The sequence below is a fragment of the Salmo salar genome, chromosome ssa21 (genome assembly GCF_905237065.1).
Source record: "Salmo salar chromosome ssa21, Ssal_v3.1, whole genome shotgun sequence".
In the NCBI taxonomy this organism is placed as follows: Eukaryota; Metazoa; Chordata; class Actinopteri; order Salmoniformes; family Salmonidae; genus Salmo; species Salmo salar.
The window spans coordinates 53113518-53137009 of record NC_059462.1 but is presented as its reverse complement, the minus strand read 5'-3'; the positions used below and the strand labels follow the sequence as shown (position 1 = coordinate 53137009).

Sequence of the window (23492 nt, the reverse complement as noted above, 5' to 3'; positions counted from 1 at the left end):
ATACAGGACCCTTCATAAAGGGTTACAGCCATTGACCACTGTATAGTATATACTGGACCCTTTATAAAGGTTTACAGCCATTGACCACTGTATAGTATATACAGGACCCTTCATAAAGGGTTACAGCCATTGACCACTGTATAGTATATACAGGACCCTTCATAAAGGGTTACAGCCATTGTTTGTCTTGTGCCATTGCTACCCACTATGTCACATTATGTCACATTTTCTTTTTAACAAATGTGTCTTAGTCACACAATGTTTACCCATTTGTGTAGTCAATTAACACCTCCATTTTGTGTACAAAAGATTAACAAACAATTAAACAATCTTAAGGTTGAATACAATGCGTTACAAGGTGTGTGTGTGTGTGTGTGTGTGTGTGTGTGTGTGTGTGTGTGTGTGTGTGTGTTCACAGGTCCATTACCTGTTTGTGAGCATGGTCATAAGAGTTAATGTGGTTGTCAAACTCCTGGTGCTTGTAGTACTGTTTGTCACACAGATCACAGTAGAAGTTGGCCTTCAGGTCCTCCAAGGCTTTGGCCATGGTCGCCGTCCTCTCCTTCTCCGCATAGTCCTGGAAGAAAAAACAAGGACAACACCACCTCTGTCAGGGAGGGAATCTAAATTATATCTCAACTCAAATCAAATCAAAGTGTATTGGTCACGTACACATGGTTAGCAGATGTTATTGCGAGTGTAGTGAAATGTTAATAGAATTAGATTCCCTCCCTGACACCGAGTTGAGATAGAATTAGATTTCAGTGTCAGGGAGGGAATAATCTAATTCTATCTCAGCTCAGTGTCAGGTAGGGAATAATCTAATTCTATCTCAGCTCAGTGTCAGGTAGGGAATAATCAAATTCTATCTCAGCTCAGTGTCAGGTAGGGAATAATCTAATTCTATCTCAGCTCAGTGTCAGGTAGGGAATAATCAAATTCTATCTCAGCTCAGTGTCAGGGAGGGAATAATCTAATTCTATCTCAGCTCAGTGTCAGGTAGGGAATAATCTAATTCTATCTCAGCTCAGTGTCAGGTAGGGAATAATCTAATTCTATCTCAGCTCAGTGTCAGGTAGGGAATAATCTAATTCTATCTCAGCTCAGTGTCAGGTAGGGAATAATCTAATTCTATCTCAGCTCAGCAAAACTGGTTGAAAATAAATCCTAACAAGTGGATAATAACCAGTAGATTGTAATGACCTTATACTGTATGGCAGTGATTTCCCTATAGAATACATTATACTGTGTTGCAGTGATTTCCCTATAGAATACATTATACTGTGTTGCAGTGATTTCCCTATAGAATACATTATACTGTATGGCAGTGATTTCCCTATAGAATACATTATACTGTATGGCAGTGATTTCCCTATAGAATACATTATACTGTATGGCAGTGATTTCCCTATAGAATACATTATACTGTGATGCAGTGATTTCCCTATAGAATACATTATACTGTGATGCAGTGATTTCCCTATAGAATACATTATACTGTGTTGCAGTGATTTCCCTATAGAATACATTATACTGTGATGCAGTGATTTCCCTATAGAATACATTATACTGTGATGCAGTGATTTCCCTATTGAATACATTATACTGTGATGCAGTGATTTCCCTATAGAATACATTATACTGTGTTGCAGTGATTTCCCTATAGAATACATTATACTGTGATGCAGTGATTTCCCTATAGAATACATTATACTGTGTTGCAGTGATTTCCCTATAGAATACATTATACTGTGATGCAGTGATTTCCCTATAGAATACATTATACTGTGATGCAGTGATTTCCCTATTGAATACATTATACTGTGATGCAGTGATTTCCCTATAGAATACATTATACTGTGATGCAGTGATTTCCCTATAGAATACATTATACTGTGTTGCAGTGATTTCCCTATAGAATACAATGTACAAAAAAAGAATAATTCTGCCCGTTAATTTGAGATGCACCGCAGAGGCAAAGTGCTGCTACTATGTGCATGTCTGTGCCTGGTGTTGACCGGGTTTTCTGACAACGTTATTCTATGCCATACCAGGAGTCAGATAGAAGCAGATGACTCTACAAGGGGGGGGTCTACTATTTACCCTCAGATTTAATAACAGACACGTTATTCACGTCCTCTTGATGTATAATTTGCAAAGCGGGATGTTTTGTAGTAGGTGCAGCGCCTTGTAATATAATGCTCCTTGAAAACCCAATTCATCTGTTTCACCTGGATCCTAATTTTCTCCTTTTGATATTTGGTATTAAATATTGATTTTCAGCAAAACGGAGATGAGGGTAGTTTCACTGTGTGGGGGGGGGGGTAGATCATATTTGAAATCTAATTTATTCAAAGGTGGGCAATCTGCAGTTGTTAGATCTGTATTTGGACTTGATATGTATGTACCCATTGATTCTTGAAGAATACAACCTACAGATAGATGCCTTATGAGCTTAGTTCAACTGTCGCACCCCATCACAAACCCAACATAGAAGCTTGTTTCACTCTAATGTTTGTAAACAAAGTACATTTTAAACAAACACAGTATAGCCTCAAAACATGGTTAAAACTAGAACTTTGATATCATGGCTGGCCAGTCTTTGCATCCATAGCTCTGTCTATGTAACGGCTGTCTGGAAGAGGGAACCAAGGTGCAGCAGAGGATGTGTTCATCATTAGAATTTTAATTCAAAAAACAAGAGAACACTACAAAATGAACAAACGACAGCAAACAGTCCTGTTAGGAAAATACTCAAAACAGAAACAATTACCCACAAAACCCAAAGGAAAAACATGCTCCTTATGTGTGACTCCCAATCAGCAGCAACGAGCTTCAGCTGTGCCTGATTGGGAGCCACACACGGCCCAAAACAAAGAAATACCAAAACATAGAAAAAGGAACATAGAACGCCCACCCAATGTAACACCCTGGCCTAACCAAAATAAAGAACAAAAAACCCCTCTCTATGGCCAGGGCGTTACAGTCTATGAATTGGAGAGTAGCTACATTTCTCCAGACTCGTCCCTGAGATTATTACCAAAGCAATGGCTGGGATTACACTTTGTTATTGTTTCAATTTGCGGATTGCAACTTTAAAGCTTAGGATATATGGAGACTTGTACATTCAAAGCTCTGTTGGATAAAGAGATGTATTAAAACTTCCAATTCCCCAATGGTCTCATGTTCAAACATCCCAGAGGCTAGAGAAAAAGAAAGTAACATCATTCATGCTTTGAATCTATTTACACTATAACTCATCCTTAGTGCTGACATGAAAACCACTACCACAATGAAGCCCTGGATAGATCCTCCTGAAAGGTGAAATCACACCGTCAACAAATATAAAGTAAATAGGGCAAAAATACCCAGCGGACAATATACCTTCTCATGATTTTATTTTCTGAAATCTAATTCAATGGTTGCATTTTTTCACAAAGGTATGAGATTAGATTTCAAAGAGCTATAGTTGAACACTGAGACGAACTTTCATCGACGTTTCAAATGACACCCTATTTGCTACATAGTGCACTACTTTCGACCAGAGCGTTATGGGTTCCTATAAGGTGAATAGGGTGCCGTATCAGACACACCACTGGTGTTCAGGTTAAACCCACTGCTTTTCAAATAGTGCGTCATCTGTCCATTGGAACATATCTGAACTGAAGAGGCTTAGTGGTTCCATACCCGTCGATCAGTTCAGGAGGCTTAGTGGTTCTATACCCATCAATCAGTTCAGGAGGCTTAGTGGTTCTATACCCGTCGATCACTTCAGGAGGCTTAGTGGTTCTATACCCGTCAATCATTTCAGGAGGCTTAGTGGTTCTATACCCGTCAATCACTTCAGGAGGCTTAGTGGTTCTATACCCGTCAATCAGTTCAGGAGGGTTAGTGGTTCTATACAAGTCGATCAGTTCAGGAGGCTTGGTGGTTCTATACCCGTCAATCAGTTCAGGAGGTTTGGTGGTTCTATACCCGTTGATCAGTTCAGGAGGCTTAGTGGTTCTATACCCGTCGATCACTTCAGGAGGCTTAGTGGTTCTATACACGTCAATCACTTCAGGAGGCTTAGTGGTTCTATACCCGTCAATCACTTCAGGAGGCTTAGTGGTTCTATACCTGTCAATCACTTCAGGAGGCTTAGTGGTTCTATACCCGTCGATCACTTCAGGAGGCTTAGTGGTTCTATACACGTCAATCACTTCAGGAGGCTTAGTGGTTCTATACCCGTCAATCACTTCAGGAGGCTTAGTGGTTCTATACCTGTCAATCAGTTAAGGAGGCTTAGTGGTTCTATACCCGTCGATCACTTCAGGAGGCTTAGTGGTTCTATACACGTCAATCACTTCAGGAGGCTTAGTGGTTCTATACCCGTCAATCACTTCAGGAGGCTTAGTGGTTCTATACCCGTCAATCACTTCAGGAGGTTTAGTGGTTCTATACCCGTCGATCAGTTCAGGAGGCTTGGTGGTTCTATACTCGTCAATCAGTTCAGGAGGCTTAGTGGTTCTATACCCGTCAATCACTTCAGGAGGTTTAGTGGTTCTATACCCGTTGATCAGTTCAGGAGGCTTGGTGGTTCTATACTCGTCAATCACTTCAGGAGGCTTTTTGGTTCTATACCCGTCGATCAGTTCAGGAGACTTAGTGGTTCTATACCCGTCGATCAGTTCAGGAGGCTTAGTGGTTCTATACCCGTCAATCAGTTCAGGAGGCTTGGTGGTTCTATACCCGTCAATCACTTCAGGAGGCTTGGTGGTTCTATACCCGTCAATCACTTCAGGAGGTTTAGTGGTTCTATACCCGTCGATCAGTTCAGGAGGCTTGGTGGTTCTATACTCGTCAATCAGTTCAGGAGGCTTAGTGGTTCTATACCCGTCAATCACTTCAGGAGGTTTAGTGGTTCTATACCCGTTGATCAGTTCAGGAGGCTTGGTGGTTCTATACTCGTCAATCACTTCAGGAGGCTTAGTGGTTCTATACCCGTCGATCAGTTCAGGAGACTTAGTGGTTCTATACCCGTCGATCAGTTCAGGAGGCTTAGTGGTTCTATACCCGTCAATCAGTTAAGGAGGCTTAGTGGTTCTATACCCGTCGATCACTTCAGGAGGCTTAGTGGTTCTATACACGTCAATCACTTCAGGAGGCTTAGTGGTTCTATACCCGTCAATCACTTCAGGAGGCTTAGTGGTTCTATACCCGTCAATCACTTCAGGAGGTTTAGTGGTTCTATACCCGTCGATCAGTTCAGGAGGCTTGGTGGTTCTATACTCGTCAATCAGTTCAGGAGGCTTAGTGGTTCTATACCCGTCAATCACTTCAGGAGGTTTAGTGGTTCTATACCCGTTGATCAGTTCAGGAGGCTTGGTGGTTCTATACTCGTCAATCACTTCAGGAGGCTTAGTGGTTCTATACCCGTCGATCAGTTCAGGAGACTTAGTGGTTCTATACCCGTCGATCAGTTGAGGAGGCTTAGTGGTTCTATACCCGTCAATCAGTTCAGGAGGCTTGGTGGTTCTATACCCGTCGATCAGTTCAGGAGGCTTAGTGGTTCTATACCCGTCAATCAGTTCAGGAGGCTTAGTGGTTCTATACCCGTCGATCAGTTCAGGAGGCTTAGTGGTTCTATACCCGTCGATCAGTTCAGGAGGCTTGGTGGTTCTATACCCGTCAATCACTTCAGGAGGCTTGGTGGTTCTATACCCGTCAATCACTTCAGGAGGTTTAGTGGTTCTATACCCGTCGATCAGTTCAGGAGGCTTGGTGGTTCTATACTCGTCAATCAGTTCAGGAGGCTTAGTGGTTCTATACCTGTCAATCACTTCAGGAGGTTTAGTGGTTCTATACCCGTTGATCAGTTCAGGAGGCTTGGTGGTTCTATACTCGTCAATCACTTCAGGAGGCTTAGTGGTTCTATACCCGTCGATCAGTTCAGGAGACTTAGTGGTTCTATACCCGTCGATCAGTTCAGGAGGCTTAGTGGTTCTATACCCGTCAATCACTTCAGGAGGCTTGGTGGTTCTATACCCGTCGATCAGTTCAGGAGGCTTAGTGGTTCTATACCCGTCAATCAGTTCAGGAGGCTTAGTGGTTCTATACCCGTCGATCAGTTCAGGAGGCTTAGTGGTTCTATACCCGTCGATCAGTTCAGGAGGCTTAGTGGTTCTATACCCGTCAATCACTTCAGGAGGCTTGGTGGTTCTATACCCGTCAATCACTTCAGGAGGCTTAGTGGTTATTTTTTCCTCAATGAGTGCAGGACGCAAAGTGGCTCAAATGGCTGTACAATAATATTGTCATTAATGGTGAGAGAACACACTCAGGCCATTGTGTGGGGTCAGTCCCGACATGGACCTCACCACTTTACGCTGATATCACAGTCCATTACAGACCCAGAGAGGTGTAATGGTGTGTGTGTGTGTGTGTTTGTGCCTCTGTGTGTGTGTGTGTGTGTGTGTGTGTGTGTGTGTGTGTGTGTGTGTGTGTGTGTGTGTGTGTGTGTGTGTGTGTGTGTGTGTGTGTGTGTGTGTGTGTGTGTGTGTGTGTGCGTGTGTGTGCGTGCCTGTGTGTGTGTGTGTATGCCTGGGTGCCTGTGTCAAGTGTTCTGATGAGCTGTGAAAATGCCTTCTGTGCCTAAATATTATAGACCAAAACAAGTGACACTGATTGAAACCAGTAGCAACACACTTCAACATCAACACAATTCACTATCAGCCTTTGCTAAGGTATACTGTGAATCTATAAATCAGACAATTGGTCTCAAGACAGGTGGCATTAATTGTGGAATGGAAAAAAGCTATGCATGGAAAGGTATTCGTAACAAGTAACCCTGGATATATGCGTTGATTTGTTAGGTTAGGACTGGCCTGTATCAATGCTTCATTAGAATGGTGAATCTAAAGTTTCAAAGTATGGTTTCAAATCTCAAGATTGGATCCAGGCAGCTTTGGGCTCTGTAGTTTAATGATCATATATGCAATCGTATCTTACTCTCAAGAGCTCTAATTAATGCTCGCTTAATAGCATAAATTTAAAAAAAAAAGTTTATATGGAAGATCAGAGAAATTAGTGGGGAAAGATCATTTTTTTTATCTGATATGAAGTTTATGCAAGTTCAAAAAGGGAAAGTCATCAGTAAATCTCTAATGAGGATGTATTAACCTCAATATACTGTACCTTTCAAACACATGGGGGCGGGGGGCGGGGCTGGGGGCGGGACGGGGGCGGGGGCGGGGGGGCAGAGCTTAGGCAATTAAACAACAACAAAACATGGCGCAGAGGAAGCGGTGTGAAGCTGTGAAGTCATTTACACTGCAGATAGATCTATTCACCGTTAGTGAACCAAGGCTCGGTGGGGTGCTGGGAGAGAGGCTAACCATCTGAGCCGCTGTGCCACAGCTCTCCCCCTCTCTCCCGCTCTCCCTTCTCTCCCTCTCCTACACCTCCCCTCCACCCAGTCACTCCGCCGAGCAATACCTCTACCCCTCTAAACCGCCGAGACACGATCGCCCTCCAACACCCCCCTTCACCCAGTCACCCAGCTGAGCTACGCCGAGACATGGTCCCCTTCCACCATCCCCCTCCACCAGACACTAAATTACAAAACACAGGGGGTCTGGACTCTCAAGGGTATTCAGGATACTTTTGAAGCAGGAGAGGAGGACATAGCTATACAGAACATAAAGTGAACAAAAATACGAACGCAATATGTAAAGTTTTGGTCCCATGTTTCATGAGATGAAATAAAAGATCCCAGAAATTTTACATACAGACAAAGAGCACATTTCTCTCAAATGTTGGGCACAAATTTGTTTACATCCTTATAATTGAGCATTTCTCCTTTGCCAAGATAATTCATCCACCTGACAGGTGTGGCATATCAAGAAGCTGATCATTACACAGGTGCACCTTGTGCTGGGGACAAGAGAAGGCCACTCTAAAATGTGCAGTTTTGTCACACAACACAATGCCACAGATGTCTCAAGTTTTGATGGAGCGTGCAATTGGCATGCTGACTGCAGGAATGTCCACCAGAGTTGTTGCCAGAGAATGTAATGTTAGATTTTCTACCATAAGCCGCCTCCAACGCCGTTTTAGAGAATTTTGTTTAGAGTATGTCCAACGGATCACTGTGGTGGATGTTGCCTCACAACTACAGAACACGTGAAAACCACAACAGACCAGGACCTCCACATCTGAATTCTTCACCTGCAGGATCGTCTGAGCTGTTGAAACTAGCCCAACAGCTGATGAAACTGTTGGTTTGCACAACCAAAGTATTTATGCAGAAACTGTCAGAAACCGTCTCATGTAAGCTTATCTGCGTGCTCGTCGTCCTCACCAGGGTCTTGACCTGACTGCATTTTGGCAGCTTAACCAACTTCAATGGACAAATGCTCTCCTTCGATGGCCACTGGCACGCTGGATAAGTGTGCTCTTCATGAATGAGTCCCGGTTTTAACTGTACCGGGCAGATGGCAGACAATATGTATGGCGATGTGTGGGCGAGCGGTTTGCTGACGTCAATGTTGTGAACAGAGTGCCCCATGGTGGAGGTGGGGTTACAGTGGTAGGAAAAAGTATTTGATCCCCTGCTGATTTTGTACGTTTGCCCACTGACAAAGAAAGGATCAGTCTATAATTTTAATGGTCGGTTTATTTGAACTGTGAGAGACAGAAAAACAACAAAAATATTGCGAAAAACGCATGTCAAAAATGTTATAAATTGATTTGCATTTTAATGAGGGAAATAAGTATTTGACCCCCTCTCAATCAGAAAGATTTCTGGCTCCAGGTGTCTTTTATACAGTTAACGAGCTGAGATTAGGAGCACACTCTTAAAGGGAGTGCTCCTAAACGCAGCTTGTTACCTATAAAAAAGACACCTGTCCACAGAAGCAATCAATCAATCAGATTCTAAACTCTCCACCATGGCCAAGACCAAAGAGCTCTCCAAGGATGTCAGGGACAAGATTGTAGACCTACACAAGGCTGGAATGGGCTACAAGACCATCGCCAAGCAGCTTGGTGAGAAGGTGACAACAGTTGGTGCGATTATTCACAAATGGAAGAAACACAAAAGAACTGTCAATCTCCCTCGGCCTGGGGCTCCATGCAAGATCTCACCTCGTGGAGTTGCAATGATCATGAGAACGGTGAGGAATCAGCCCAGAACTACACGGGAGGATCTTGTCAATGATCTCAAGGCAGCTTGGACCATAGTCACCAGGAAAACAATTGGTAACACACTACGCCGTGAAGGACTGAAATCCTGCAACGCCCGCAAGGTCCCCCTGCTCAAGAAAGCACATATACATGCCCGTCTGAAGTTTGCCAATGAACATCTGAATGATTCAGAGGACAACTGGTGAAAGTGTTGTGGTCAGATGAGACCAAAATGGAGCTCTTTGGCATCAACTCAACTCGCTGTGTTTGGAGGAGGAGGAATGCTGCCTATGACCCCAAGAACACCATCTCCACCGTCAAACATGGAGGTGGAAACATTATGCTTTATGTTTTCTGCTAAGGGGACAGGACAACTTCACCGCATCATTTGACGGGGCCATGTACTGTCAAATCTTGGGTGAGAACCTCCTTCCCTCAGCCAGGGCACTGAAAATGGGTCGTGGATGGGTATTCCAGCATGACAATGACCCAAAACACACGGCCAAGGCAACAAAGGAGTGGCTCAAGAAGAAGCACGTTAAGGTCCTGGAGTGGCCTAGCCAGTCTCCAGACCTTAATCCCATAGAAAATCTGTTGAGGGAGCTCAAGGTTCGAGTTGCCAAACGTCAGCCTCGAAACCTTAATGACTTGGAGAAGATCTGCAAAGAGGAGTGGGACAAAATCCCTCCTGAGATGTGTGCAAACCTGGTGGCCAGCTACGAGAAACGTCTGACCTCTGTGATTGCCAACAAGGGTTTTGCCACCAAGTACTAAGTCATGTTTTGCAGAGGGGTCAAATACTTATTTCCCTCATTAAAATGCATATAATTTTATAACATTTTTGACATGCGTTTTTCTGGATTTTTTGTTGTTGTTATTCTGTCTCTCACTGTTCAAATAAACCTACCATTAAAATTATAGACTGATCATTTCTTTGTAAGTGGGCAAAAGTACAAAATCAGCAGGGGATCAAATACTTTTTTCCCCCACAGTATGTTATGGGAAGGCATAAGATACTGAAAACCAACACAATTGCATTTTATCAATGGCAATTTGAATGTACAGAGATACCATGATGAGATCCTGAGGCCCATTGTTATGCCATTCATCCGCCACCATCACTTCATGTTTCAGTATGGCCCCATGTCTCAAGGATCTGTACACAATTCCTGGAAGCTGAAAATGTCCCAGATCTTCCATGGCCTGCATACTCACCAGACATGACACACATTGAGCATGTGTGGGATGCTCTGCATTGACGTGTACGACAACGTGTTCCAGTTCCCGCCAACAACCAGCAACTTCACACAGTCATTGAAGAGGAGTGGGACAACGTTCTACAGGCCACAATCAACAGCCTGATCAACTCTATGCGAAGGAGATGTGTCGCGCTGCATGACGCAAATGGTGGTCACACCAGATACTGATCCACGCCTCTACCTTTTTTTTTTAAAGGTATCTGTGACCAACAGATGCATATCTGTATTCTCAGTCATGTGAAAACAATAGATTAGAGCCTAATGAACTTATATCAATTGACTGATTTCGTTATATGAACTGTAACGCAATAAAAACTTTTTAAATTGTTGTATTGTTGCATTTACACTTTTGTTCAGTGTAGGAACATCCACCACAGTCATCTGGTTTGTTCAGTGTAGGAACATCCACCACAGTCATCTGGTTTGTTCAGTGTAGAAACATCCACCACAGTGATCTGCTTTGTTCAGTGTAGAAACATCCACCACAGTGGTCTGGTTTGTTCAGTGTAGAAACATCCACCACAGTCATCTGGTTTGTTCAGTGTAGAAACATCCACCACAGTCGTCTGGTTTGTTCAGTGTAGGAACATCCACCACAGTGGTCTGGTTTGTTCAGTGTAGAAACATCCACCACAGTCATCTGGTTTGTTCAGTGTAGAAACATCCACCACAGTCGTCTGGTTTGTTCAGTGTAGGAACATCCACCACAGTGGTCTGGTTTGTTCAGTGTAGAAACATCCACCACAGTCGTCTGGTTTGTTCAGTGTAGGAACATCCACCACAGTGGTCTGGTTTGTTCAGTGTAGAAACATCTACCACAGTGATCTGGTAGCCACTCTATTCATACTTTCTCTGCAGCGAGAAAATAACACGTAGCTATACTACAGCGGTCTGGTAGGCGTATAGCTTCATCTGTCAGTCTCTCTCTCTCTACGCAACACTAGGCTAGGCTAACCAACACCACATGATTTTCCCTCTGCAGAGGCTAATGCTAATACACAGGTTTGGCCCATTGCAGAGCGCCTTAACTAACCCAAAAGGTTTCTCCCTCTGCAGAGGCTAATGCTAATACAAAGGTTTGTCTCTTTGCAGAGCGCTATAGCTAACCCATAGTTTTCTCCCTCTGCAGAGGCTAATGCTAATACAAAGGTTTGTCTCTTTGCAGAGCGCTATAGCCAACCCATAGTTTTCTCCCTCTGCAGAGGCTAATGCTAATACAAAGGTTTGTCTCTTTGCAGAACGCTATAGCTAACCCATAGTTTTCTCCCTCTGCAGAGGCTAATGCTAATACAAAGGTTTGTCTCTTTGCAGAGCGCTATAGCTAACCCATAGTTTTCTCCCTCTGCAGAGGCTAATGCAAAGATATGGCTCTTTGCGGAGTGCTATAACTAACCCATATGTTTCTCCCTCTGCAGAGCGCAATAGCTAACGCTACCCATAGGTTTGTCCCTCTGCAGAGCTCTAGGGCTAACCCAAAGGACAACGCACAGCTCCAACCTAGCCTCTTACTCCCTCTGAGAGAAGTGTATCATTATCAATCAAGGTAAATGTGTTATTCCCCTGGGCTAGGAGTACAGAGAGGTCCCGAACATGGACTATTAGACTACAACGACACGTAATCTCACTGCTTAACCCCATCTCATTGACTAAAGCTGAGGCCACGTGAAAATGAAAATGTTTAGTGAACCGTTTTATGAGGGGGAAACCTTTTTTGCCGATTTTCTTTAATTTAGAATGACATTAGAACATCAAAAGACATAGTATTTATAAACCAGAGGATTATGGTATGTCTTTATTAAAACACATCCAAACAGAAGTGGCACGCAGGGCCTGTAGACTGAAGCTGTATAGTTAACGCTATAGGAAGAATACACTATACAGGAACAACTCTGCTGAAAGATGACGGACACAACTAGCTCTTAGAGGTGCTATGCCTACTGGGAGTAAGATGATACTATAGTTGTGCCTATACATTGATCGTCGCTCACATCTTTTCACTGATTGTGATGGGTGACCTCATCGCAACAGACGATACGAGACAGATGGAATAGATTTGCTTTCAAAATCCATCTGTGTTTGGGATTGATGTTGTTCCACAGAAAGGGGGGGTGGGGGGTGGGGGTGAGGATTCAAAAAATAATTGATCCTAAGAAGCCAGAGGTTGACAACCATGAGCCATAATATTATCAGCAACACGAAGACCTTCAATATTATGAAAACGAATAAAGAGCAATATAGTTCCTATTTATTCACCATGAATATTTCTAGAACCCTTTAAAACTACATATTGGAAAATTGAAATGGAATTTCTTTCTAAACTATTATACTTTCAGAAAAGCTTGCATAATTGTGCAGGAAATAGATAACTGAAATGATTAGCTTTGCAAATTGTATTCAAAAAATACTATTGTAAATTCATGTATGCTGTCCAAATCTTTGGTGAAAGTACCCACAGGGTATTGAGTGTAAAACTCCACTTTTAAAACACCTTAAGAGATATTCCATTGCTAATCCACATGTAGACCAGGGAAAAGATCATCGAGGACAACAACCACCCGAGCCACTGCTTGTTCACCCCGCTACCATCCAGAAGGTGAGGTCAGAACAGGTGCATCAAAGCTGGGACCGAGAGACTGAAAAACAGCTTCTATCTCAGGGCCATCAGACTGTTAAATAGCCATCACTAGCACATTAGAGGCTGCTGCGCTATATATACATAGACTTGAAATCATTGGCCACTTTAATAATGGAACACTAGTCACTTTAATAATGTTTACATATTTTACATTTCTCATCTCATATGTGTATACTGTATACTGTATTCTATTCTCTTCTACTGTATCTTAGTCTATGCCGCTCGGACGTTGTTCGTCCATATATTTATATATTGTTAATTCCATTCCTTTACTTAGATTTGTGTGTATTGGGTGTACATTGTGATATTGTTAGATAGTACTTATTACTGCACTGTCGGAGATGGAAACACAAGCATTTCGCTACACCCGCAATAACATCTGCTAAACACGTGTATAAATAAAATGTAATAACATTTGATTTGATTTGAACCTAGAAGAAAGATCTCCTTAGTTCCAAGTGTTTTCATTACATATCAAACAGTCTGGAGAAATGTTTCCTTATATTTCCATTAGCTTGCGCAGCGATTTTGTTTTTATGTTGACGTTTAAAAAATTGATTCAACAATTCCCTGCTGCAATGCGTTTCCATGGAACTGTCTTGCGTTGATAAAAACAGCTGAATGTAATGACGTCATACCAAAAAAGATTAAACATTCCGCAAAAAAATCCTAGGGTTAAATATCAATTTAGGCAAATTGCTTATTAAATAAATTGGTGACAGCCTGTATGCCTTCCCAGCTTTTTCATGTCTCAAGTAGCCCGCCAAAGCCAGCATGGATAGGATGCAAAAAAAAAATCATAATATTTGAGTCCTAATTCTCATGCGCGAACGTATCGCCAAAGGTCCGTTCCCGTTTCGTGACGACATCCCCTGCACCGCGTACTTTCAAAATTATTTGGCAATCAGTTTCCATCATAATTTGTCGTTTGACACTTAAAAAATGTCACCCCTGTCAAACAGAAATTATGTTGATTTTCAGAACATTTCGCCAACGGCTGACGTTTCCAGTGTTTTTTTGTTTTTTTGTTTTTTTTGCCACATTGGTTTTGTCAAATAATCCTGGGTCAATGGAAACCTGCCTAGTGACTCAAAACAGTCTGGGACTTGACTGGCACTGTTATACATTAGATAGCATTTAAAGTCTGGAGATTCCACAAAGCTCCTTGGATCTGGATCCTCAGAGGCCTGTCTGATCTAACTACATCAAGACGTTTCTCATCAGGAGTTACCAGTCATACAGTTGCATAATATGAAAACTGTTGACTAATCTAGGTTACGTACTACAACAAACTTGGAAGCTATATTGTTTCATTAAACAACAATACCCCTATGTACACTACCGGTCAGAGATATTGCAACATCTACTCATTCAAGGGTTTTTCTTTATTTTTACAATTTTCTACGTTGTAGAATAATAGTGAAGACATCAAAACTATGAAATAACACATTTGGAATCATGTAGTAACCAAAAAAAACTGTTAAACAAATAAAAACATGACCCAACACACCTCCAGGATGTGTAAGGGATATTTTACCAAGAAGGAGAGCGATGGAGTGCTGCATCAGATGACCTGGCCTACACAATCCTCCGATCTCAACCAAATTGAGATGGTTTGGGATGAGTCGGATTGCAGAATGTAGGAATAGCAGCCAACAAGTGCTCAGCATATGTGGTAACTCCTTCAAGACCATTGGAAAAGCATTCCAGGTGGAGCTGGTTGAGAGAATGCCAAGAAAGAGCAACGCTTTCATCAAGGAAAACGATGGTCATTTCAGGAATCTCAAATATAAAATATATTTTGATTTGTTTAACACTTACTACATAACAGTTACTACATAATTGCATATGTGTTATTTCATAGTTTTGATGTCTTCACTATTATTCTACAACGTAGAAAATTGTAAAAATAAAGAAAAACCTTGAATGAGCAGGTGTTCTAAAACGTTTGACCAGTGCATAGGGTATAGCAGGTAGAGCATTATATACTGAGTCGACATGCTCTTGAACAAAATCCTTAAGAGGCATTTTGCTGTTGCACCTTCGTCCACAGCTATGGAATGACATCTTGCTCTACAGCTTTAGAATGACACCTTGGTCCACAGCTTTAGAATGACATCTTGGTCCACACCTTTAGAATGACACCTTGGTCTACAGCTTTAGAATGACACCTTGGTCTACAGCTTTAGAATGACACCTTGGACTACAGCTGTAGAATGACACCTTGGTCCACAGCTTTAGAATGACACCTTGGTCCACACCTTTAGAATGACACCTTGGTTTACAGCTTTAGAATGACACCTTGGTCTACAGCTTTAGAATGACACCTTGGTCCACACCTTTAGAATGACACCTTGGACAGCAGACATAGAATGACACCTTGGAATATAGATATAAAATAACACCTTGGTTCACAGCTTTAGAATGACACCTTGGTCTACAGCTTTAGAATGACACCTTGGTCTACAGCTTTAGAATGACACCTTGGTCCACACCTTTAGAATGACAACTTGGTCCAAACCTTTAGAATGACACCTTGGTCTACAACTTTAGAATGACACCTTGGTCTACAGCTTTAGAATGACACCTTGGTCAACAGCTTTAGAATGCCACCTTGGTCTACAGCTTTAGAATGCCACCTTGGAAAACAGCTTTAGAATTACACCTTGGTCCACAGCTTTAGAATGACACCTTGATCCACAGCTTTCGAATGACACCTTGGTCTATAGCTTTAGAATGACACCTTGGAAAACAGCTTTAGAATGACACCTTGGTCCACACCTTTAGAATGACACCTTGGTCCACACCTTTAGAATGACACCTTGGTCTACAGCTTTAGAATGACACCTTGGATTACATATTTAGAATGACACCTTGGTCCACAGCTTTAGAATGACACCTTGGTCCATAGCTTTAGAATGACACCTTGGATTACATATTTAGAATGACACCTTGGTCCACAGCTTTAGAATGACACCTTGGTCCATAGCTTTAGAATGACACCTTGGATTACATATTTAGAATGACACCTTGGTCCACAGCTTTAGAATGACACCTTGGACTGCAGACATAGAATGACACCTTGGAATATAGATATAAAATAACACCTTTGTCCACATCTTTAGAATAACACCTTGGACTACTGCTTTACAATGAGTCCTTGGACAACAGATACAGAATGACACCTTGGACTTCAGATACAGAATGACATAGAAGACAACTTTGACTGCATACATAGAATGACAACTTGGTCCACAGCTTCAGAAAGACAACCTGGACTACAGCTTTAGAATGACACCTTGGACTACAGCTATAGAATGACGCCTTGGTCCACAGATATAGAATGACACCTTGGTCCACAGATATAGAATGACATCTTGGTCCACAGCTTTAGATTGACTCCTTGGTCCACACCTTTAGAATGACACCTTGGTCCACAGCTTTAGAATGACACCTTGGCCCACAGATATAGAATGACATCTTGGTCCACACCTTTAGAATGACACCTTGGTCCACACCTTTAGAATGACATCTTGGTACACACCTTTAGAATGACATCTTGGTCCACACCTTTAGAATGACATCTTGGTCCACACCTTTAGAATGACATCTTGGTCCACAGCTTTAGAATGACACCTTGGTCTACAGCTTTAGAATGACACCTTGGTCTACAGCTTTAGAATGACAGCTTGGACTACAGCTGTAGAATGACACCTTGGTCCACAGCTTTAGAATGACACCTTGGTCCACACCTTTAGAATGACACCTTGGTCTACAGCTTTAGAATGACACCTTGGTCTACAGCTTTAGAATGACACCTTGGACTACAGCTGTAGAATGACACCTTGGTCCACAGCTTTGGAATGACACCTTGATCCACAGCTTTAGAATGACACCTTGGTCTATAGCTTTAGAATGACACCTTGGTCTACAGCTTTAGAATGACACTTTGGTCTACAGCTTTAGAATGACACCTTGGTCTACAGCTTTAGAATGAGACCTTGGACTACAGCTGTAGAATGACACCTTGGTCTACAGCTTTAGAATGACACCTTGGTCTACAGCTTTAGAATGACAGCTTGGACTACAGATACAGAATTACACCTTGGTCCACAGATATAGAATGACACCTTGGTCCACACCTTTAGAATGACACCTTGGTACACAGCTTTAGAATGACACCTTGGTCCACACCTTTAGAAAGACATCTTGGTCCACACCTTTAGAATGACATCTTGGTCCACAGCTTTAGAATGACACCTTGGTCCACAGCTTTAGAATGACACCTTGGTCCACAGCTTTAGAATGACACCTTGGTCCACACCTTTAGAATGACACCTTGGTCCACACCTTTAGAATGACACCTTGGTCCACACCTTTAGAATGACATCTTGGTCCACACCTTTAGAATGACATCTTGGTCCACAGCTTTAGAATGACACCTTGGTCCACAGCTTTAGAATGACACCTTGTTCCACAGCTTTAGAATGACACATTGGTCCACACATTTAGAATGACACCTTGGTCTACAGCTGAAGAATGTCACCTTGGTCCACAGCTTTAGAATGACACCTTGGTCCACAGCTTTAGAATGACACCTTGGTCCACACCTTTAGAATGACACCTTGGTCTACAGCTTTAGAATGACATCTTGGTCCACACCTTTAGAATGACACCTTGGTCTACAGCTTTAGAATTACACCTTGGTCCACAGCTTTAGAATGACACCTTGGACTACAGATACAGAATGACACCTTGGTCCACATATATAGAATGACAAACTGGCTGATACTACCTAAATGATGACATGTTATTCCTAACAAAAGACTGGAAGGGGAATGGACCGGTTCGATGCTGAGTTCAACATTTTGGCTGTCACAATTAATTGTACAGCTTCTCCATCAACGTTGGAGCTGTTGCCTCTAAATTGCTGAGATACAGAGAATCCATCTACAGTTATTGACTGGAGACTAGTTGTTCCTTCTGGAGGGCAAGAGACGAGGTGAAGCATTTGTCTACTCCTCCTCCACACTGCTAACAATCACTATCAAGCCCTGATTGCAAAACAACCGTTACTTGATAGAATGTAGCAGGGTGCATTTTACTGGTCTCCTAACTGTGTACATCTGCCACCTAGGAAACCATAGGCCTATGAGCAGTATGTGGTCTGAACTAATATCTCAGTAAAAGAAATACAATAATCATAGCATCTTATTAATGCTTCATCGTGTCATCAATTATTGATACAAATTATCACTGAACCTCCTTCTGAGCTGCAGAGAGAGACTTAGTAGGCGAGAGATGCAATCAAAAAAGAACTGCCGATTATCATCCTTGGTTTTCCTAGCTGTTCAAGTGTAACAAGATAATCCTGCTTTGTTTACATCCTTGATTGCAGTAATTATGGATATCAGGATAATTAGCAATAGATTTTTGTTGAAAAGTCTTCTCTTTTTTCAACACTGGGAAAACAACAACTTCTCCATGATATAGAGCTTGACATTCATCCAGCGTGACACCAAAAAAACAGATTTCAAACTGAGCTAAATGGATCTCTGTGCAATCACTCTGTTTCACTCAAAATGTAAACCTCTGGGTAAACCAGCCGATTGAATCTCCAAGAACGTTTAAATCAGTTTTACCAAATTTCTATCAGCATGTTAATTGTGCAACCAGACCACCTTTACTCCACAAACAGAGACACATGTAAAGCTCTCCCTCACCCTCCATTTGGCACATCTGACCATACTTCTATCCTGATTCTTGCTTACAAGCCAAAATTTAAGCAGGAAGCACCAGTGATCAGATGAAGCGATGCTAAACTGCTGGACTGTTGTGCTAGTGTCACGCCCTGACCTGAGAGAGCCTTTTTATGTCTCCATTTAGGTTTGGTCAGGGTGTGATTTGGGTGGGCATTCTATGTCCTTTTTTCTATGCTTTGTATTTCTTTGTTTTGGCCTGGTATGGCTCTCAATCAGGGACAGCTGTACATCGTTGTCGCTGATTGGGAGTCATACTTAGGCAGCCTGTTTTCCTTTGGGGTTTGTGGGTAGTTCATTTCTGTTTAGTGTTTTGTTATACCTGGCAAAACTGTTTGGCTGTCATTTTCTTGTTTTTTTCAAAGTGACTCGATTAAAATTAAATATGAGCACTAAACACGCTGCGCCTTGGTCTACTTCTTCAGACAGCCATTACAGCTAGCACAAACTGGAATATGGTCCGGGATTCCTCCGATGGCATTGAGGAGTACACTACATCAGTCACTGGCTTCATCAATAAGTGCATCGACGATGTCGTCCCCACAGTGACTGTACGTACATACCCCAACCAGAAGCCATGGATTACAGGAAACATTCGCACTAAGCTAAAGGGTAGAGCTGCATCTTTCAAGGAGCAGGACTCTAATCCGGAAGCTTCTACCGCCAAGCCATAAGACTCCTGAACATCTAATCAAATGGCTTCTCAGACTATTTGCAGTGCCTCGCTTCTACACTGCTGCTACTCTCTGTTATTATCTACGCATATTCACTTTAATAACTCTACCTACATGTACATATTACCTCAATTACCTTGACACCGGTGCCCCCGCACATTGACTCTGTACCGGTATCCCCTGTATATAGCCCTGCTATTATTATTTACTGCTGCTCTTTAATTATTTGTTATTCTTATCTCTTACGTTTTTTAGGTATTTTCTTAAAACTGCATTGTTGGTTAAGGGCTTGTAAGTAAGCATTTCACTGTAAGGTCTACACCTGTTGTGTTTGGCGCATGTGACAAAACAATGTGGTTGGATTTTTTTTCATTGTATTCTAATGGTTTTGTTACTGGGGGGTAGATGTATCTGAGGAAGCAGAAGAGACTTCAGTCCACATCCTCCCAGGTCTATCTGAGGTAGCAGGAGAGACTTCAGTCCACATTCTCTCAGGTCTATCTGATGTAGCAGGAGAGACTTCAGTCCACATCCTCCCAGGTCTATCTGATGTAGCAGGAGAGACTTCAGTCCACATCCTCCCAGGTCTATCTGATGTAGCAGGAGAGACTTCAGTCCACATCCTCCCAGGTCTATCTGAGGTAGCAGGAGAGACTTCAGTCCACATCCTCCCAGGTCTATCTGATGTAGCAGGAGAGACTTCAGTCCACATCCTCCCAGGTCTATCTGATGTAGCAGGAGAAACTTCAGTCCACATCCTCCCAGGTATATCTGATGTAGGAGGAGAGACTTGAGTCCACATCCTCCCAGGTCTAACTTATGTAGCAGTAGAGACTTCAGTCCACATCCTCCAAGGTCTATCTGATGTAGGAGGAGAGACTTCAGTCCACATCCTCCCAGGTCTGTCTGAGGTAGCAAGAGAGACTTCAGTCCACATCCTCCCAGGTCTATCTGATGTAGGAGGAGAGACTTCAGTCCACATCCTCCCAGGTCTATCTGATGTAGGAGGAGAGACTTCAGTCCACATCCTCCCAGGTCTATCTGATGTAGCAGGAGAGACTTCAGTCCACATCCTCCCAGGTCTAACTGATGTAGCAGGAGAGACTTCAGTCCACATCCTCCCAGGTCTAACTGATGTAGCAGGAGAGACTTTAGTCCACATCCTCCCATGTCTATCTGATGTACCAGGAGACACTTCAGTCCACATCCTCCCTGGTCTATCTGATGTAGGAGGAGAGACTTCAGTCCACATCCTCCCAGGTCTATCTGATTTAGGAGGAGAGACTTCAGTCCACAGCCTCCCAGGTCTAACTGAGAAACAAAGCTACTCCTTCTCTGTCTGTGTTAGTTGAATCAGGGACCTGGGCATCTCCTGGGTGTGACAGACAGGCAGCGTTCTATAGCAGTATTGTAATTCCCTTTCTTTCTCGTCTGGGGCTGTCTACTCGCTCTATTCTCTAGCCCTGGGCCTCAGCACTGAAGTGAGCAGCATCAAGTACACCGATCTAAATTAAGGGAGGGGTGAGGGGGTGAATGGAGGAATCACACACAGTCACAGCTAGGCACAAGGCTCCATAATGTAATGCTTATGGATTTGGAGGCAGAGGAAGGAATAAAATGAATGAATTTGCTTTAAAAGATTGCTATTAGGATCTCTTGACATTAAACCTTTATTTCCGCACAGGGTTAGCTAGGTTGTTACCTCTGAAAAGGCAGGAAGTAACATGAGGAATGGGAAGGGGAGAGAGGGAAGCATTAATGACAGGTATTCATTGGAGACGTGGCTTCTTCTGACAGCTGCTAATTTTCCTCCTGTTGCCCTGCCATTGTGAAGAGGGGGGCGACGTGACAATTATCATCTGCAATCAACTGAGATTACGGAGGAAAGAACATTACTATTTTTTCAATATGTAAGGAGAGCGAGATAGAGGGAGGGGTAGACAGAGAGAGAGAGCGAGAAAGAGAGAGAGTTAAAAAGAGAAATAGAGAGTTAAAAGAGAGAGAGAGAGAGATAGGGAGCGAGAAAGAGACAGAGAGAGAGAGGGAGACAGACAGAATGAAAGAGAGAGCGATAAAAAGAGAGAGATAGATACATAGAGAGTGTTGAATGTTGGTCAACGTATATCATAACAGTACCAAACAACTAACGACGTAATCTACAGTACAAGAGGCCAACATTACACTGTAACGCCCTGGCCATAGAGAGGGGTTTTTTGTTCTTTATTTTGGTTAGGCCAGGGTGTTACATTGGGTGGGCGTTCTATGTTCCTTTTTCTATGTTTTTGTATTTCTTTGTTTTGGGCCGTGTGTGGCTCCCAATCAGGCACAGCTGAAGCTCGTTGTTGCTGATTGGGAGTCACACATAAGGAGCATGTTTTTCCTTTGGGTTTTGTGGGTAATTGTTTCTGTTAGTGTTTGCACCTGACAGGACTGTTGGCTGTCGGTTTTCTCTTTTCTTGTTTTTGTATAGTGTTCACGTTGTTCAATTAAATATTAAACGATGAACACTAACTCTGCTGTGTTTTGGTCCACTCTCTCTTCAGACAGCCCTTACATACACACTGATTTCATCTTCCCTTTTTAGAGTTGACATGCCATTAACCAGCTAAATGTAACTGTAAATGTAATCTAAAATGTAATCTACGTAATCCCCAAAGTAATTATTCATCATGAGAGGGCCATAAACAATAATTAGTAATATTGCATACTCCAAGACAGGTTACAATCTCACCTTTCTGGTAAAAAAAATGTTAGAAATTGCTGAGGTGTAGTAATTTTTTGAGGACACACGCACAAGGACACAGTAAAAATATTAAAATATGAAATATTTGAAAATATATATTTTCTGTTCATCAAAACTGTATGAATAAGGATTGAAATGTACTAAATATATAATATAAATCAAGTTATAAAATGACAAACTATAAGAGTTCACCTTTCTTAAAACTGTAAAATAGATAAACTCAGCAAAAAAATTAACGTCCTCTCACTGTGAACTATGTTTATTTTCAGCAAACTTAACATGTAAATAACTTTATGAACATAACAAGATTCAACAACTGAGACATAAACTGAACAAGTTCCACAGACATGTGACTAACAGAAATGGAATAATGTGTCCCTAAACAAAGGGGTGTCAAAATCAAAAGTAACAGTCAGTATCTGCTGTGGCCACCAGCTGCATTAAGTACTGTAGTGCATTTCCTTCTCATGGACTGCACCAGATTTGCCAGTTCTTGCTGTGAGATGTTACCCCACTCTTCCACCAAGGCAGTTCGCGGACATTTCTGGGGGGAATGGCCCTAGCCCTCACCCTCTAATCCAACAGGTCCCAGATGTGCTCAATGGGATTGAGATCCGGGCTCTTTGCTGGCCATGGCAGATCACTGACATTCCTGTCTTGCAGCAAATCATGCACAGAACGAGCACTATGGCTGGTGGCATTGTCATGCTGGAGGGTCATGTCAGGATGAGCCTGCAGGAAGGGTAACACATGAGGGAGGAGGACGTCTTCCCTGTAACGCACAGCGTTGAGATTGCCTGCAATGTCAACAAGCTCAGTCCGATGATGCTGTGACACACAACCCCAGACCTTGACGGACCCTCCACATCCAAATCGATCCCGCTCCAGAGTACAGGCCTCAATGTAACGCTCATTCCTTTGACGATAAACGCGAATCCAACCATCACCCCTGGTGAGACAAAACCGCGACTCGTCAGTGAAGAACACTTTTTGCCAGTCCTGTCTGGTCCAGCGACGGTGGGTTTGTTCCCATAGGCGACGTTGTTGCTGGTGATGTCTGGTGAGAACCTGTTTTACAACAGGCCTACAAGCCCTCAGTTCAGCTTCTCTCAGCCTATTGCGGACAGTCTGTGCACTGATGGAGGGATTGTGTGTTCCTGTTGTAACTCAGGCAGTTGTTGTTACCATCCTGTACCTGTGCCGCAGGTGTGATGTTCGGATGTACCGATCCTGTGCAGGTGTTGTTACACTTGGTCT

The 23492-nt window shown here is 42.6% G+C and overlaps 1 protein-coding gene across 2 annotated transcripts in view; it reads right to left on the bottom strand.

Annotated features, from left to right (window-relative positions):
• LOC106582504 (zinc finger protein 804A) overlaps window positions 1–23492 on the bottom strand; it is a 147342-nt gene that overhangs the window by 23109 nt on the left and 100741 nt on the right. For both annotated transcript variants that reach the window (XM_045704891.1, XM_045704890.1), the window contains exon 2: window positions 428–577. In XM_045704891.1, the coding sequence (XP_045560847.1) occupies window positions 428–577 (150 nt within the window). The remainder of the gene's footprint in view (window positions 1–427; window positions 578–23492) is intronic.